General features: G+C 47.0%; 1 protein-coding gene across 10 annotated transcripts in view; it reads right to left on the bottom strand.

Annotated features, from left to right (window-relative positions):
• SEC31A (SEC31 homolog A, COPII coat complex component) overlaps positions 1 to 15,607 on the bottom strand; it is a 39,592-nt gene that overhangs the window by 6,297 nt on the left and 17,688 nt on the right. The window contains exons 15-25 of one of the 10 annotated variants that reach the window (XM_064416815.1): positions 14,686 to 14,761; positions 13,927 to 14,105; positions 12,300 to 12,426; positions 12,008 to 12,153; positions 10,214 to 10,387; positions 9,518 to 9,691; positions 6,864 to 6,956; positions 6,095 to 6,224; positions 4,776 to 5,129; positions 1,537 to 1,575; positions 13 to 71 (exon numbers count right to left, since the gene is read on the bottom strand). In XM_064416815.1, coding sequence (XP_064272885.1) covers positions 13 to 71; positions 1,537 to 1,575; positions 4,776 to 5,129; positions 6,095 to 6,224; positions 6,864 to 6,956; positions 9,518 to 9,691; positions 10,214 to 10,387; positions 12,008 to 12,153; positions 12,300 to 12,426; positions 13,927 to 14,105; positions 14,686 to 14,761 — 1,551 coding nt within the window. Of the gene's footprint in view, positions 1 to 12; positions 72 to 1,527; positions 1,576 to 4,775; positions 5,130 to 6,094; positions 6,225 to 6,863; positions 6,957 to 9,517; positions 9,692 to 10,213; positions 10,388 to 12,007; positions 12,154 to 12,299; positions 12,427 to 13,926; positions 14,106 to 14,685; positions 14,762 to 15,607 lie in introns of all 10 variants that reach the window. The other 9 variants (XM_064416816.1, XM_064416820.1, XM_064416826.1 and 6 more) reach the window with 9 other exon arrangements.

Raw genomic sequence — 15,607 nt, 5'->3', positions numbered from 1 at the left:
TTCCTAGAGTACCTTCTTCTTCTTGGCAGCTCTGTTGAGGGTGGGAGGGTCATTCCAGCCGTTCTGGGGCCCTGGGACAGAAAGAGAACAGAGACTGTAAGTACCTGGGAAGAGGGCAGTGATGCCTTCTTAAGCTCAGCTGGGCCAGATCCACAGCATGGCTCTGCTGGCAGAGCCTGCCCTGAGCTGCCTGTTCCTCTGCCCTTCCCTGAGGGCCAGAACATCTCCTGTGCCAGCCAGAGCCTCCCAGCATCCCTCCATCAGACCCTTTGGGCTCCATGCCCACCGGGCAAGGTTTGGGATCTTGACCAGCTGTTCCCAAGCTAATAACTTAATAATTAACCTTTTCCTCTCTTGCAAGGAAAAACAGCTTTGAGCAGACATGCCTTTGAAGAGGGCCTACCATGCCCCAAAAAGCTCTGCTACACAGACTGTGTATGTGAAGAGAGCTTATCCATGACATCTGTACATGAAGTGCCCCAGCCACACCACACAAAAACAAGAGGCATAAGAGGCCTTAAGCATTTCAGGCCAGGTTTACCCAGTCACCTTGGAAACACAAAGAGCCATAAACCCAGCTGTCCCCTGCCAGCTATAGCATGGTTTTGGGGGCTTTGCACCCCCAAATCAGAGCAGAGCTGCTTGAGCACAGTGGAAAAATCTGACTTTCTGCACCAGGGGTGATTTGTTCGAAACTGGAAGCACAGAGGGTGTGTGAGCAGATTCACTCCCAGTCTGGGGTGCTGCTCTGCACCAACCTTGTGCTCCCCCAAGAAAGCAAGCCCCCTGCAGCTGTGAGATTTGCACCCAAAGCTCCCACCAGTGCATCAGAAAGAGCTGCCCAGGGAACTGGGCCCATGGCACTGCACCCAGCCACCCCTGTAACCAGGATCCATTGCACAAAGCCACAAAAAGCCAACAAAACCAAAGCCCTGCTCCATGGACTTTTTCACCACAGTGTTTTTCACTTAGCAGATGATGAATTTACCTTAGCACAGGTTAACATTTTACTGAACAGGTTACTGCAGAATTTGCTCAATTTATCTGAAAAGTCATTTGCTCCCAGGCTTTTGTCAAGCAAGTTCCACATCCAGAGCATGTTAAAGGGGTAAATGGAAAACTATTCAAAACCCCTTTCACGGCTGTTTTCTCTTTAACCAAAGGCAGTGCCATCTCCTGGCAGCCTCCTCTATTCCTCCCTATCCAGAAAATCCCAGAGTATTTCAGATACAGGGAGTCTAACTGATAGGAATAGGATATTAAGAAAATCTCCCAGACAGTTACTGCTGTTAATTTCCTGGAATAATTTGCATTAAAAAAGCACAATATTTAAAAAGAATTTGTTTCTGTGGTTAAAAACTCCAGACATATTGTTATTGGTTTCAATTAAGGAATTAAAAATCAATTTGATTAAAGTCTAATTGGCAAACAGCATCACACAATGTTCTGTAAAGAACATTCGCAAAATTGATGTCCGTTCAATTAATTTCATGTAGTGGCTGTAATTATTTTCAGGTTAGGTGGTACCTAGTTCACCTGTGAAGGGAGAGGCCTGGTCTTGAAATGGTAGACTTTCTGCAGAAAAATGCAAAGATAACTAAAAAAAAATGTTTTTCTTCAAAAATAATAAAGCAGTTGGCCTTTAATTTTTGACCAGCAATTTCGTTTCACAACATGCATCAGCAGAAAAAAACACCTAACCAAATTGCAATGCCAGCTTGGAGACAAGTCATTTGTTCAAACCCCCCATTAAATTACTTTTGTCCATCTCCCCCCAGAACAAGCTGTTGCTCTTTCCATGCAGTAAATCAGTGTTTCTAGTTTGCAACAAACGTCACAGCGTTCTGGCCCTTTTTCTTCCCTCCTCTGACGTTCTCATTTTCTATTCCAGTGCAGCTGACAGCCCATTACTCTTAGCCACAATCTTCTCAACACCATTTTACCATTCCAGAAAGCTTTTCAAGGGATGCTTGAAGTACCTGACTTTAAGGTGGATCTCCCAAGTATTTTCTCAAACCAAGGCACGCTCTGAAATGCACACAGCCCAGCAACAGGAGTATGTTCACACATCAGCTTTACACTCACACAGACACACTGCCTGCTCAGACTGAGCAACAAACCCAAATGGCAAAATGTAGCCAAGAAAGCCCTCATCATTCCAAAGAGGAAAGGAGCTTTGGGGATGAGATAACTCCTGTCCCTGGGGCTGGCCTGCTCACAGTTCTGGTGAAACCCTTCCTTTAGCCCAGGATTGGTCTATTGCATTTTCAAACAAGATTCAAGATGCTGAAAATTAGAACTCCCTTGAAAGCAGGTTCTAAGATCTAACACAAAATGAAGTGAAAGGAGTTGAATATAAAATTAAATGTGGGCTTTTCTTGCTTACAGAAGCTTCAAGCACAGCTTAACATACTGATGTTATATGCCTTGGGAAAAAAACCCAGAATATATTTACAGAACTCTTCCTTTTTACATGCATCTGTAAATCCAAGCCAGTTCAAAGGTCAGGTGCTTTTCAAGAGTTCAGATTTGAGATATTTTTTTCCTTCCTCCCTTATTCCTGCCTTTAAATGAGTCACAACTGCAAAGTGAAGCATGATGTTCCCAGATAAGATCATCACCACACACAACAGCACACCACTTCGCTGCCAGGATCAGCATCACTGCACCAGAACACTCAGAGTTACAGGTGACATCTACTTCTGGCTGCAGATCTCAGTGGTTCTACAGCATCTCATGCCAAGGCATCCCCCACCAGGCAGTGCAGCTGCTCAGAAAATGTGTTGGTGGTTAAGCATATTAAGCATGTGCATTGTCATTGCTGCACTTAGAAAACCAGGGTTTTTTCATTCTTGTTGGTATGCTTTCTGAAAGGTGCAATCTAAACACTGGGAGAGAACAGAGTGTGCTCTTCAGGCACACTTCATCTTTCTTCCATAGTTCTCCAGCTGCAATCATCACTTGTGTGATGCCATCCTGGGCTCAGCACTCACCATGCCCTGCAGTCCACCCCTGCATTTCAGCCTAAGGCTGCAGAAATCACACAGGATGCCCAAGTTTGGGTTCCTGAAGGTCTGACACTTTGTACTGGCTACCCTGCTCATCACAGCTGCTGAGAAAAACAGAAGCAGCATTGGTAGTTCTCAGAAGTTTGATAAAAAGCCTAATATGAACAACTTTTAACTCTGAAAAGAGCTTCACCCACTCTGAGCAGGCCATGTGGACTATGTCACGTCACTGCAAGAAGTGCCTGCCAGTGATGCAACTTGAGGAGTAAAATGGGTAAGAAGAACAATTTTCTTGCTCCTTGCATTTATTTGGAGGTGCAGAAGCTATGGTGTCAGCATTATAATGTGTTGCTTGACATCCCAGGCCTAGAACCCTATCCAACACCTCTCCCTCCTTCCAGTTCAATAATTCCTCTGGCTTAGAGGTTCAAGTTTGACATGCCCTGTAATGTGGGGTCAGGAGAGATCACACTACAGCACCTCCAAAAACAGAAATAACTCCAAATCTGGCTGCATGGTGGATGAAAAAGGCCTTTTCTCCCCTTGCAAGTGTGGCAGTCCTACACCAGTCCTATTTTTTGACATAGGCAAAAGACCATTTTTCCCCCAAACACAAGGGGATATTGTGAGCTGCCAGCCTCAAGGACACCAACAGGAGCACCTACTCATAGGGTTCATACTGCTAAAGGCAAAATCCTTTTTTTGCACTGCATCACCCCTAACAGACTTTTAAAATAAGAGAGGGAATGACAGTGGGCACATTAGTATCTGTCAGCAAAACAGACGTGCCCAAAACATCTCTTAAATCTTGCTCAGTATTCCCTGTACCCTCTGCTTCCCAGATCCTTGACTCTTCAGCTGGACCACCTGGATGTGAAGGGTGTTCATGAGCAGATTTAGAAAAGGACTGCTGATTCTTCCTGCACTGTCTGACATGCAAAGCTGCTGTTCCACAGGCTGCTAAGTGAAGGCACAGGTTTGCTATGGCAGGCGAGGTCACTGTCCCACAGCAGTGACACCCAGGCAGTCACAAGCAGCCACAGAGCCCCACCTCAGCAAGTGCTCTCTCACCAGGCATGCTCCAACATGCTCTTAAGTGTCAGCCACACACACATGCTTTTAATTGACATTCAGGGAAGAGACATGTGAAAGCATTTCTAAATCACTTCTGATTATCTTTTAAGGCTTTCATAACCTCAGTAAATCCCATTGCAATAAGAGGTTAAGGACAAAATAAAGAAAGAGAGCTGATGCTACGGGAAATGTTTGAATTAAATATGCTGCCAATCCAGGCTTAAAAGGCTGCTCAAGAACCAGGGACATGGGCAAATCACATCAGCAAAATCATTCAGTGAGGAGAATTGGGATCATCTTGTCTGCAGTGATTAGGAAAACTTGCTCATTTTTGTACTTTGCTCTCCAGTCACAGTGCAGACTCTGACACCAACATTAAAACTGAGCCATGATCCATCCATGGCATACAACAGCCTCATAAGAAGCATGTTGTAGCATCCTGTCTTGGGCAAGACAAAAGGTCTGTGACAGTGGCAAGTCTGGCTCCACTGCTCATGCTGCTCAGCGCACCAACACAGCCCTGTCACAGATGCACAGGGCTGACAACGTGGTTTAGAAATGCTTTGAACTGATCTCTAAGCAAAAGAAAACTTTTTACAGAGCATTCACAAGGAAAAAAGTGCATATTTAAGTGAGTGGGTGAAGAGCAAATCCCTCCCTCCTCCCTGCCTGCCCCCCTGTCCAAGCGCAGACCTGTTCTCTGGGATGCAGGAAGGTCACTGGTTGCAGGCAGAGTACCTGTTGGTCCAGTAGGTAATGCATAAGCCACAGAAGTTGCTGGAGGTCCTGGCCTGCCATGCTGAAAGGATGTGCCAGAAGGAGGAACAGGGAAGGAAGAGATGGGATTCAGGCTCGTTGGGGAGGGTTGAGGCTGCCCGGGGTACAGCGGGGAGGGCATGGAGTGGGCAGGGGCAGAGGGCAGGTAGGAAGGGGTGGTGTTAGGGGCAGGGCTGGGGTAAGAGGCTGAAGCAGGGGCAGCAATAGGCTGCTGAGGCTGATAGAGAGCTGGTCCCCCAGTTCCAGAGTACTGCTGTGTGGCCTGATATGCTACAAACAGGGAGAAAAAACAGTCAGTGAGTTCACAACAGAGCAGCAGGTTTCATCTGCCTCTGCTTCCTTCTTCACTTCACTCTCCTCTCTTCATGCCCCTACCCCCTGAAACCACTTACCTGCCCAGCCAAATCCTGGCTCCCACAACTCTGACTGCCTAAATTCCCATCCTGCCACCGAAAGGCACAGAGAGGATGGCCTTGGCTCAAGGGACTGCTGCTCTGCCACACACACCCTCCAGCCCAGAGCCACCGTGATGCCTGGGGTGGGGCTGGACACATGGACACTGCTGTCTTCTGGACCACTGCAATCCTCACAGGGGCTCTCAGAGAAAGGAAAGCCCTGTCCCAGGTTTTCACAAAGGGAAAACTTAGACCAAGGAAATGAATACAGACTCTGGGAGGGGATGTAAGCTCACAGCCTTTCACTGTGGGTCCTGCAGCCTAATTCCATATCCTCTACCATTTTTTCTCCCTTATGCCAGTACTTTCAGTCACTGCTTTGAGTGAGACAGGGCTCTGCCCCCTTCTTCACTCCCCTCTACTGCTGCCCTCATTTCCTCATCCCCTGTCCCATTCCCATGGAGCCCCAATGAGGAACGGATGGCCCAGCTGCACACAGAGGAGCTGTGTCTCTCTTTACCAGGCCTGTGCTGCTTTCCCAGGACTCAGACTTTGGAGTCTCTGACCAGGCACAACCTTGGGCCAGGCCAGCTGAGGAGTGAGTCTGAGAGCTGTGGGGGGACACCTCAGCACAGCAGGAATGTTTGACAGAGGGTGTCTGATGCCTGCACCCCACCAAGAAATAACCCTCAGATGTCATCTTGCCTTTCTCCCCACCCTGCCAAGAACTCTGGGACTGGCTTGGCCTGAACACTCCCAGCCACAAGGAGGGGACTCAGAGCTATCCCTGAGTTCAGGCTGGCCCACTGGGTGGGAGGGAGGGGGGATGCTGTTACTCACTCTGTGGGTACGCTGGCCGCGCTCCCGCTTGCGAGTACATGCTGTAGTTGGAAGACGTGCCTTGCTGTGGTGGCATGCTGGGGCCAGCAGCACCTGGCATAATGAACCCTGGAGGAGGTGGGTTCTCCCCCTGTCAAAGAAAAATTACAGGAAAAATGGGAGAGACAGGATTTCATTAGTAATGGTAATGCAGTGCTGAAGCAGAACTGCAGCAAAATGATGAGTTCACGTTTCAAGGCCTGAAGCCATATTCCCTGGAAGAAGGGAATCAACAGCACGGGGGCAAATGCCTCCAACCACCCCAGTGCCTTAGGGTGCCCAGCACAGCACTGAAAGCACAGCTGGATGTGCAGTGACCTCAGCAGCAAGCAGAGCAGCACACACCTGCCTGCACAAGGAAGAGCTCCCTGCCAGAGCTGCCTGGTGTTCAGGCAGCCCGAGAGCATCCTGCCATCTTCAACCAAACTAAAATGGTAACTCTGCAGCTTCTCATCTCCATGGGAAAGGAAAAATCATACTTCAGACATTCCAGTGTGGGGCAAGGGCTGGGGAGACTCAGGTCACACTGAGATCCCACTCAAGACTTTCCAGTGCCACTCCTCTGGGCATTGGTGAAAAAAAGGTAAGGAGATGCAGAGGAGTAAAACCAGAGCACACATGGGAGCTGCTCCGTCCATCTATCTGTACAGACTGTGCCAAGAATATAGATTACACCAGGGGACACACTGGGGTGGAGCAGAGGCTCAGAGAGGAATAATGAAGGTTATACCTGTGTGTCAGAGGGACAGCCTGCAGGAGGATGGCTGGGAAGGGCAGTAGGAGTTTTGTTACTCCAGGTAGTGACAGTAGGGGCAATTCTAACCTGAATTGAACAAAGAAATACCAATCATGGAAAACAAAACAATAAAAAAGTCTAAAGGGTTTCACAAATCAAGATGCAAAGAAGTGAACGCAAGAAGGTTTGCATGCTGGCACTTGTAACAGCCATAAAATCTCAGAGGAAGAAGGGAATTGCATTCAAGACAGACAAAAATCACTGGAGCCAAAGTGAATTGCAGAGTGAGGACGAAGCACAGTGTTGCAGCTGCAATAGGCTGTGGAGCAAGTGCAGTGTTATGTGTGCCAGTCAGCCAGGTCTCCATCTTTCATCACATTTTCCTACTGCAGAAGCCCCCCCCGACTGGTCCATGACAGTGAGCATCACTGACCACAGCTGCAAGCCCCAGGTTCCATGTTAAATTCAAACATATGCCTCACACAGAAGAGTCTGTTCAAATTGAGCTTCAGATGAATTAAAAAATGTTAAAATATAATTTTAAAAGGTTAAAAACTGATATTCAGCTCTTGCACATGCACAAATACACATCTTAATGGTAAGTGCTTCCCAGCCAGTCTCCCGTAGCTCCTTTCCTCCATCTTCCTTCTTTGCCACTCCAAACGGCTCCAACTCCATACAACCACTCCCATCTTTCTGATGGGACAGAAATCAAGAACTTCCTGTGCCTGGGACACTCCTGAGCAAGGAGGGGGCAGGCTGCCCGAGGCAGAACCCCAGACATGACTGGGGTTCAAGGATCTGAGCAGAGGGAAAGCTGTGACCCTGCAGCCCTGGCTGGCTCAGCTGGCTTCAGTCTGTGTCTCTAAGCACACGCAGTGCTAAGCTAATGGTGCAGTCAGCTGCACAGCAGCCACTGCTAATGCCTGCATCACTCATCACCAGAGAATCTGAAAGACTTTTCACCCCCTTTCACGCCTGGTTTATTCAGATGAAAAAGAGGGTTCAACAAAACTATGCTGAAAGGAACCCAAGTGTTAAGAACATGTTCCTGTTTGGGACAGCAGTTAAACAAAGGCTGCCTCAAGCTTGAACAAGTCCTACGTACACACCTTCTTAAAAGGAGGTCAAACAAAGCAAGTATCCTAACACTCAAACATGCAATTTCTCTCCATTCCGGTTCATCAGCTGGGAACCTTTCTGACTGACACCTGTCCCCTTCAAGCCCTTCCTGCTGAGGATAAACTCCCTGAAAAGCCAGCAACACAGCGGGTTGTAACTCCCAGTGAACTCGTGGGGTTCTGATACACCCAGCCTTTAAATAACAAGCAGGGCTTGTTGAAATAATTGCTTGAGGCATTTCAGGAACAGTGGGAGAAAGAGGGAACTCTGGTTTAAAAAAGCACTGCTCATATCTCAACATCTAGAGGAGAGCTGCTGTTCTCCAGAGCCAAACAAACAGGACACACAGAGCTTCACTACTCAAGGCAACTCTGCTTACAAGGAAGAAGGCCAAAGACAGACAGCAGAGTAGACTTGATTATTAATGATGATGCATTTAATACCATATGCAAGGGGGGTTAGCAAGGTAAATCCTGGATGAAGGCTTTGTCCCTTCTGAAATCTACCTTACTAACACCCTGGAGAGACACTTCTGCTGACACTGAGAATGCCCAACTCACCCCCTACACCTTTCATCCCTTCTTTCTTCCTGCCCTGTTTTTTTCTGGCAGGCAGTACTTGGGGGCAGCAGAGGCAAGAGATACCTCTGCTTGTGCCAATCTCTGCCCAAGGAGAACACCCACAGCCCTAACCCAGCTCTGCTCTCCGAAAAGCCCAGCCCAGAGCACCTTTAGAGGGGTCGAGATGAGCTGCAGTGCTGTGCTGGGGGATTAGAGACCTGGCAGTGCTCTCTAAGCACACACACAGCCAGGGCTGCCCACCACACCACACTGCCCTGATGGCCAGTGTGTTCTGCTGCAGTGTCATCCTCAGGTTAGAGGTAAAACCAGAGCAGTTTCCTCCCCCATTTCTCCTCTTCCTCCCTGCACAGCTCCCTTATTAGTCTCATACTCACCTGGTCTTTCTTGCAGTACAGCTCACCCTCAGCCTCCCCAGCAGCCCCTGCCCTCTGACACCTGGCTGGGAAGGTGTTTCCACAGCAGGCTGTACCCACAGCTGCAGAAAAGTGCCCTCAGTTTGCAATAACCACTGCTCAGCAACTTCTGCAGCCAAAATCAGAGCTGGGGTGAAAATAATCTGCCCCAGAGGAGGCTGGAGAGCAGAATGAGCAAGCCCCAAGGCCTGCAGGGATGGGACAATGTCAGGGACTGCGACAGGAAGCACAGAGAACTCCTGCAGTGCTCTCCCACACAGCTTGGCACTGAAGCACATTTTCAAACAAAGGGGGAAACATCTAATCTTCAGAAGCAGGCTACTTGACAAGGTCTATAAAGGATGTTTCCAGGTGAGGAGTAAAGGAGGCATCTGTACTGACTGAACGGAAGCACCAGTGACCTTCACCACAAGGCTCTCAGTAGAGTTTTGTCACACAGCCTCAGATCAAGAGAAAGGAAAAAAATTATTACATCCATCACTCTGCAGAACTCAAGCACCATGTCCCTCCCTTACTGGCAAAGGCCTTTTACCTGCTGGTAATACTGCTGGGCTGGAGCCTGGGGTGCCTGCATCCGTCCAGCCCCGGGGCCAGCTCGTCCTTTGGGCATGGGCTCTCTCTCATATGGTGCCTTGAGGCCATCCTGTCCTGCTGGGAGCTCCCCCTGGGCTCTGCAAAGCCTGTCCCGTAGCTGCACGATGTTTGGCTGCAAGCAGAAAGGACAGTGAAGGGAGCTGAGATGCACTGCCTGGCACCCAGTGCATCACACCAAGAGGCTGAGTGGCCACCACTGATGAGCTCCCTCTGAGCCTGCTTCATTTCATGCTTTTCTGCATGAGACATGAGGCCATTGGAACTGCTTTACAACTGCCTGCCTCATTCCCAAACCAGCTGTCTACAAATATCAGCTGATGGAAGATGGGAAGTCAGAAAAGAAGAACCAAATGTTTATGACATTTCATTTGCCACGTCTGGCTTGCAGGAGGGACACCCTTTGGCAGTCACTGGCTGCAGGCACAAGGGTGTGAAACCAAGAGGGAGCACAAGTCTGTGCACACCTGCCAGCTCAGCAAGGCCAGGGCAGGGTGGGGGGAACAGCCTGACTGTCACATTCCAAGGTGAATGTCAAGCGGCAGTCCCGATGCTGAACCGCAGCACGCAGAGACCTCTGCTTGAAGCACACCTACTCACAGACAGAGAGGGAGCAAAGAGCCCGAAGGCCCCATACCTGGTTGGTGTTGGCAGGGAGGAAGGTGAGTGCTGCAGCCAGGCTTCCCTGAGCAGCCAGGAGGTTGGCATATTGGCTCATCTTCTCGGCCAACAGGGCGCCCATGGCGTTCGGGTCCACGGCCTGCGTGAGCTGCACGGCTTTGCGCAGGATCACGACCTTCTCTATTAAATCCTGAAAGATCAGGAGGGGAAAAACCCACCCACAAGTGAGAACAACAATGTGAACTAGGCCCTGGTTTAAGACTGTCCCTGGCAGGACCCCTGTCAGCCAGTGGGGAGCCCAAGCCAAGGCAGGTTTCCCAAACAGCCACCGCTGTTCCCAGGGGATGGAACTGCAGCCACCCACCAAGCAGTTCCTAACAGCAGAGCCAGAAGAGTTCCAAAGAGCTACTTTTAACAAACAGCATTTCAGGGCTCTATCAGCACTGAGCATCTCCACCAAGTGGATGCTTCCATGAAATTACCTGGTGACAGCCTCAGAGCAAACAGACATCACACCTGTCACCACTACTGCACTGCACATTCGTTTACAGGGCTTTAGTAAGTCAGTTCTTATCCAGCTCAAAAGGATCTAAAAACTCCCTTGGAAGAGTTGTCCATAGTTTTCTGGTTGTTACAGCAAAATGGTTTTCCTGATATTCACCAGAAATACTCTATATCTTGCTTTCCTTGCACATCCCCCAACACCAGAGCTGGTCTTGGTTGGGTTTCCTTCTAGTCTTAAATTATAGGAACATTTTCTGTTCAGTTTTCTTATGTTTTTCTTACTGTATTTATACTGAAGGGTACTACAAATAATCATTTGCCAAAATTAAAGCCCTTTTAAAAAAATCTTACAAGAGATTGAATGAGAGTGTACCACACAAAAGATTCCAACCATACATTATTAATAAAGATTGTTTTATAACCATTTGTTTTTCCCTACAAATCAGCACTTCAAAAAAGGCAAGTGAACACCCCAAAACAACAGCTTCTATTGCCACTATCATAGTAAACAAGTCACCTAATTAGGACTTCAAAAACATTTTCCAATTTTACAGCCTGAGAGACCAAAGCCATGCAATCAAAATGCAAATTCAAACTGAAGGTAAATCTGTAAATAAAGCCCTCAAAATCAAATTATTTTGATAATTCAGAGAGTTAATGACATGAAGCAAAACTCAGAAACACATCAGTTCCTTCAATTAACTAAAGAAGAGTCTCATAGCATCGTCAAGTAAGTACTTTCTAAAACTGGTTCTTCAACAGATGGAATAAACTAACATTATATTATAAAATAAATTATTCCATTACTGCCTCATTCCACTCATCAACCCTATTCCCTCAAGATATCTGCTATAAGCAATGCATTTCACTGCTGGAAACCAAACTTTGTACATGCAAACCCCTAGGGAAAACTTTCATGAGAACCTTCCCACAGCTGCCTCCCCAGATTTAAATCTAATTCTATTGATTTCTTCTCCTGAACTTCCAAAAGTACAAAAGTCCAAGTATTTCCTAACCACAAAAAATGCAATCACTGAAAGACCCTTCTACCAAAACACTAAGTACTACTACCATTTCACACAAGAAGTGCATTAGTACCACTACCCAAAGAACAAGGCAAACACAGGGGCCACTGTACTTCCCAGCATGTTTTCCAGTATCATATTTGTGTGTTATTTTTCCAGAAAGAAAAGGCTTGCATCCTGATGTACATCAGACAGCAAAGCTCTACACTAGATAATTTGATTTAAGAGCCAAATGATTGCAGTCTGTTATTTCCAACACCTTTCTTAAAAGAATTACCAACCTGAAGGGACAAGGGGCTGTTTCCATCCTGAACTTTGGTCCAACAAGCAACAAGTTTATCCACGTTGCCCGCACAAATGTAACAGAGGCAAGCTTGTGTCTGCAGAATGCTGTCCCCCTCATTCTCCAGCCTGCTACCCAGGAGATCTAGATAAAATAAGAACAAAGATGCTGGTGAATCCCTCTGGGTATCCCTCCCCACCACTGCTGAAGCTGGGGAAGCAACTGGCCAAGGACCTGTGAGCAAAGCCACGATACTGCTTTGGAATTATCTAGTCTGTGAAGGTCCTTACCACAAAGGGCTGTAAACTCGTCTGGCCTGGCATAAGTGAGCACAGCAGCCAAAGCCTCTCTCCAATTCTGCAGGTCACAAGACTGCACAATCTCTTTCCAGTTCTTTGTTACAACTGCGGTGATGAGCTAGAACAGGAGAGAGAGACCACAGTTAGGATTTTGCTAAGACTTCTTCTGTATAATACACAGGATAATTTGGATCTATTCCAGTGTACCCATCCCCACTATATCCAGGGTCATGACAGGTACTGCATTGCAATTCAACAGCTGCACAAAAGCACATCTTACTTAAAAAGGAAAAAAATCACAAAACAAGCTCAGAGAACATGCAGAGGGTGATTATTCTCGCTACAAAATGAACAAGAAAAGAATACACAAATCTCCACAAGCTGTTGCAAATGGTTTTCAGCACTATTTTTGCAGACAAAGATGACCTACCAAGAATTTAGCTATAAAGTCTTCTACACAATGCCCAGGGAGATGTATGGATTTTGTTTGTTAAACAGTTCCATTCAGCTTTAAGCTCTTGGTCTCCAGCTGACCAGTGAGGGGCAGTTGAAAAGGCTGCATAAAGAGCTGGCAGCAATATAAACCTGAGCTGGCTGTAGTAACCCTACACAGCCCTCAGAATGGAATTCCAGTTTCTTCCTTCTAAAACTCTCCCTCCAGTTATTTTGCTTTGGACAAAAGACAGACTTGGCAGCTGTGCTGCTCTAGAGTGAACACAGTCCTTCTCATGCCAAGACTTCAAGCTCAGAAACAGCTGAACAAGCAATATGTGTGCACTTTGGGACCAGAAGAGAAAAAACACACCTGAACAACAAATGCAACATCCTAACTACAAGGTCAATGTTTGCCTGTCAGCCTAGGCACAGATAACTGGTCAGCTCTTCATAAAAACACCTTTTCCCAAAGGATGAACTACAGTGAAGAAATTCCTCTAAAAGCTGCCACCCTTGCTAAACCAACTGTTCTTTTAAAGGCACCTCTCCTGTTTCAACCTCCTGTCACTTATTTCTCATATTGGTAGTAAAAAAGAAATATTTGCACAAGCAGCATCAGCAACCTCTAGCACTGCAAAAAGCTGAAAATAACGATAACCAGCTGGCCATAACAGGCTGTCTCCTAGACAAAGGGTGATTAATCTACCCTGGGCATACTTTGCTCTCTCTTCTGTGTATGCAGTAAAACAAAGCATCAGCAAAATCTGTGAAGACTGATCATGGGCAGAAATCAACATAATGCTGCTGACCCTGAGCATGGGTCACGTGTGAAAAAAGTGACAGAACAGCAGACTGAAATGTGCCCTTCTCAAAGCATTTGTCTTTACTGTTGACAATCTATTAGTGTATATGCAACTCAGAGACACTGGAGATGGGATAAAAAATACTCCTGATAAAAAACACTCCTGTGTACTGATATTCAGGTGGTGTGCCTGCTGTCCCCTTATCAATGCCTTAAAAAAGAGAGTAACAAAAATCCTTCTGCTCCGAGATCTTACCGACTCGAACACTTACGAACATCCGCCAGAAATAAACCTACAAAATGGCAAGAAAACTTCTCAAGGTGAAAAAGGGAGTTGCCAAAGGCATATGAGCACGTTACTTCTGGCCTGCAAACACCTACCCTGGTAATTTTGCTGCGCATCTTGGCAAAGTACTTCTCCTGTGTCCGGGAGAGCAGCTCCTGCCCGCCGGCGATGGCCAGGATGATGGCGTCGGCCATGCGGTTGTCGTGCAGGCACAGATCCACTGCACTTTCAAAGTTGCCTGTCAGCAGAGCCTGTGTGATCAGCCCATCCACATCTGCAATGACACAGGGGTGAGCTTCCAAATGCTGCCACAAAAGCCACGGAGGTGCAGCAGCAGGTGATCCTGCCCGACTGTACAACACTGGCACAGCTGGCTGCAAACCAGCCTGCTCCCAGCCAGCTACAGCCATGCCACAGGGGCACTGTCAAGCAGTACTTAACTCGTGACAGAGCAAGTTCCTAGAGGTCTAAATGGCTCCTAAAACAACTACCTGAATAGTACCATAAAAAGTCAAACCTAGACAGGGGTCAGTGGCTTCTGTGTTACTCAAGATCCCCTGGGAGTTTCTGTAGAAACAGCACTTCATGCCTGACCAAGCATATCTTCTTTTATCACTCAGAGCAGCTGCAGGTCAGCAATGGGGTACACAAGTGCTGTACAACTTCCTTCCTTCCTTAAAAAAAGCTGTATTTTCAAGTGCCTTGATACTGCATGAGAATGCAGTTAGAGGCAAGTAATCACAATCCTTCACAATCTGTGCAGAATTTGCCTTCTCACTGGAACACCAGTATCAACATCAGTACTTACAAACAACAGTACAGACAATAAAATCAATATCAAGGGTTTTTTGTACCTCCACTAACAGAAATGTTAAATGTTGTCTTTGCAGCTCCCACATCTTCAGTTTCTTTTTTATGGTCCTTCAGCGTCTAAGAGAAAGGGAAAGCATAATTTATGAGATTATGTAAAGACTTAGAAAATACAAACATTTTAAAACTATGTGGCTCTTGCACTGCAAGCTAAATTTAAAACTTCAGACTACTCAGAGACCATTAATTTAGAAGGGAAGGTTATCCCTTTTGCTGAGCAGGACTTGCACAGCACCAAGGCCTTTTCTACTTCTCCTGCTGCACCTCTGGTGAGAAGGTGGGCAGTGCATGGGAAATTGGGATGAGAGACAACCAGGACAGCTGACCCCAAGCTGACCCAAGGGATATTCCAGGCCATTTAACATCATGCTCAGCACAATACAAAGCTGGAGGAAGAAGAAAGAGGGGGATGTTTGCAGTGATGGCATTTCTCTTCCTAAGTCACTGTTACATGTGATGGAGCTCAGCTTTCTTAAGGATGAAAAGCTGCCTGCTCATGGGAAGCAGTGAATGAATTCCTTGTTTTTCTTTGCTTTACCAGTTAAAGTTCCTTCATCTCACAAGTACCAGCAGCCAGACACCTGGATCCTGGGTACCAACTTGCATCTGTAGCCATATACACACAACCCCCTCCGAGCAAAGCTACAGCTACAATGAGAAAATCAGAATCCTTTTCCTTCCTTCTCTTTCAGCCTTAACCCCTACACCAAGAACAGTCTACTATTAAAGCTACCTAGGTTCCACTCTGCTCCACTTTGAATTTCAGCTCATCCTTGAAACCCTCTGCACTAGACCTATGCCCCAGTTTAATTTAGTAAATTACACAAGCTTAATTTTCAATAGGGAAGGCCAATGGACAGGAATGTCCAGTAGACAGAGGCTGCTTTTTCTATAAAATTCCCCCAG

This window comes from Passer domesticus, chromosome 4 (genome assembly GCF_036417665.1).
Source record: "Passer domesticus isolate bPasDom1 chromosome 4, bPasDom1.hap1, whole genome shotgun sequence".
NCBI lineage: Eukaryota > Metazoa > Chordata > Aves > Passeriformes > Passeridae > Passer > Passer domesticus.
This window is presented reverse-complemented; position numbering and strand designations above follow the sequence as displayed.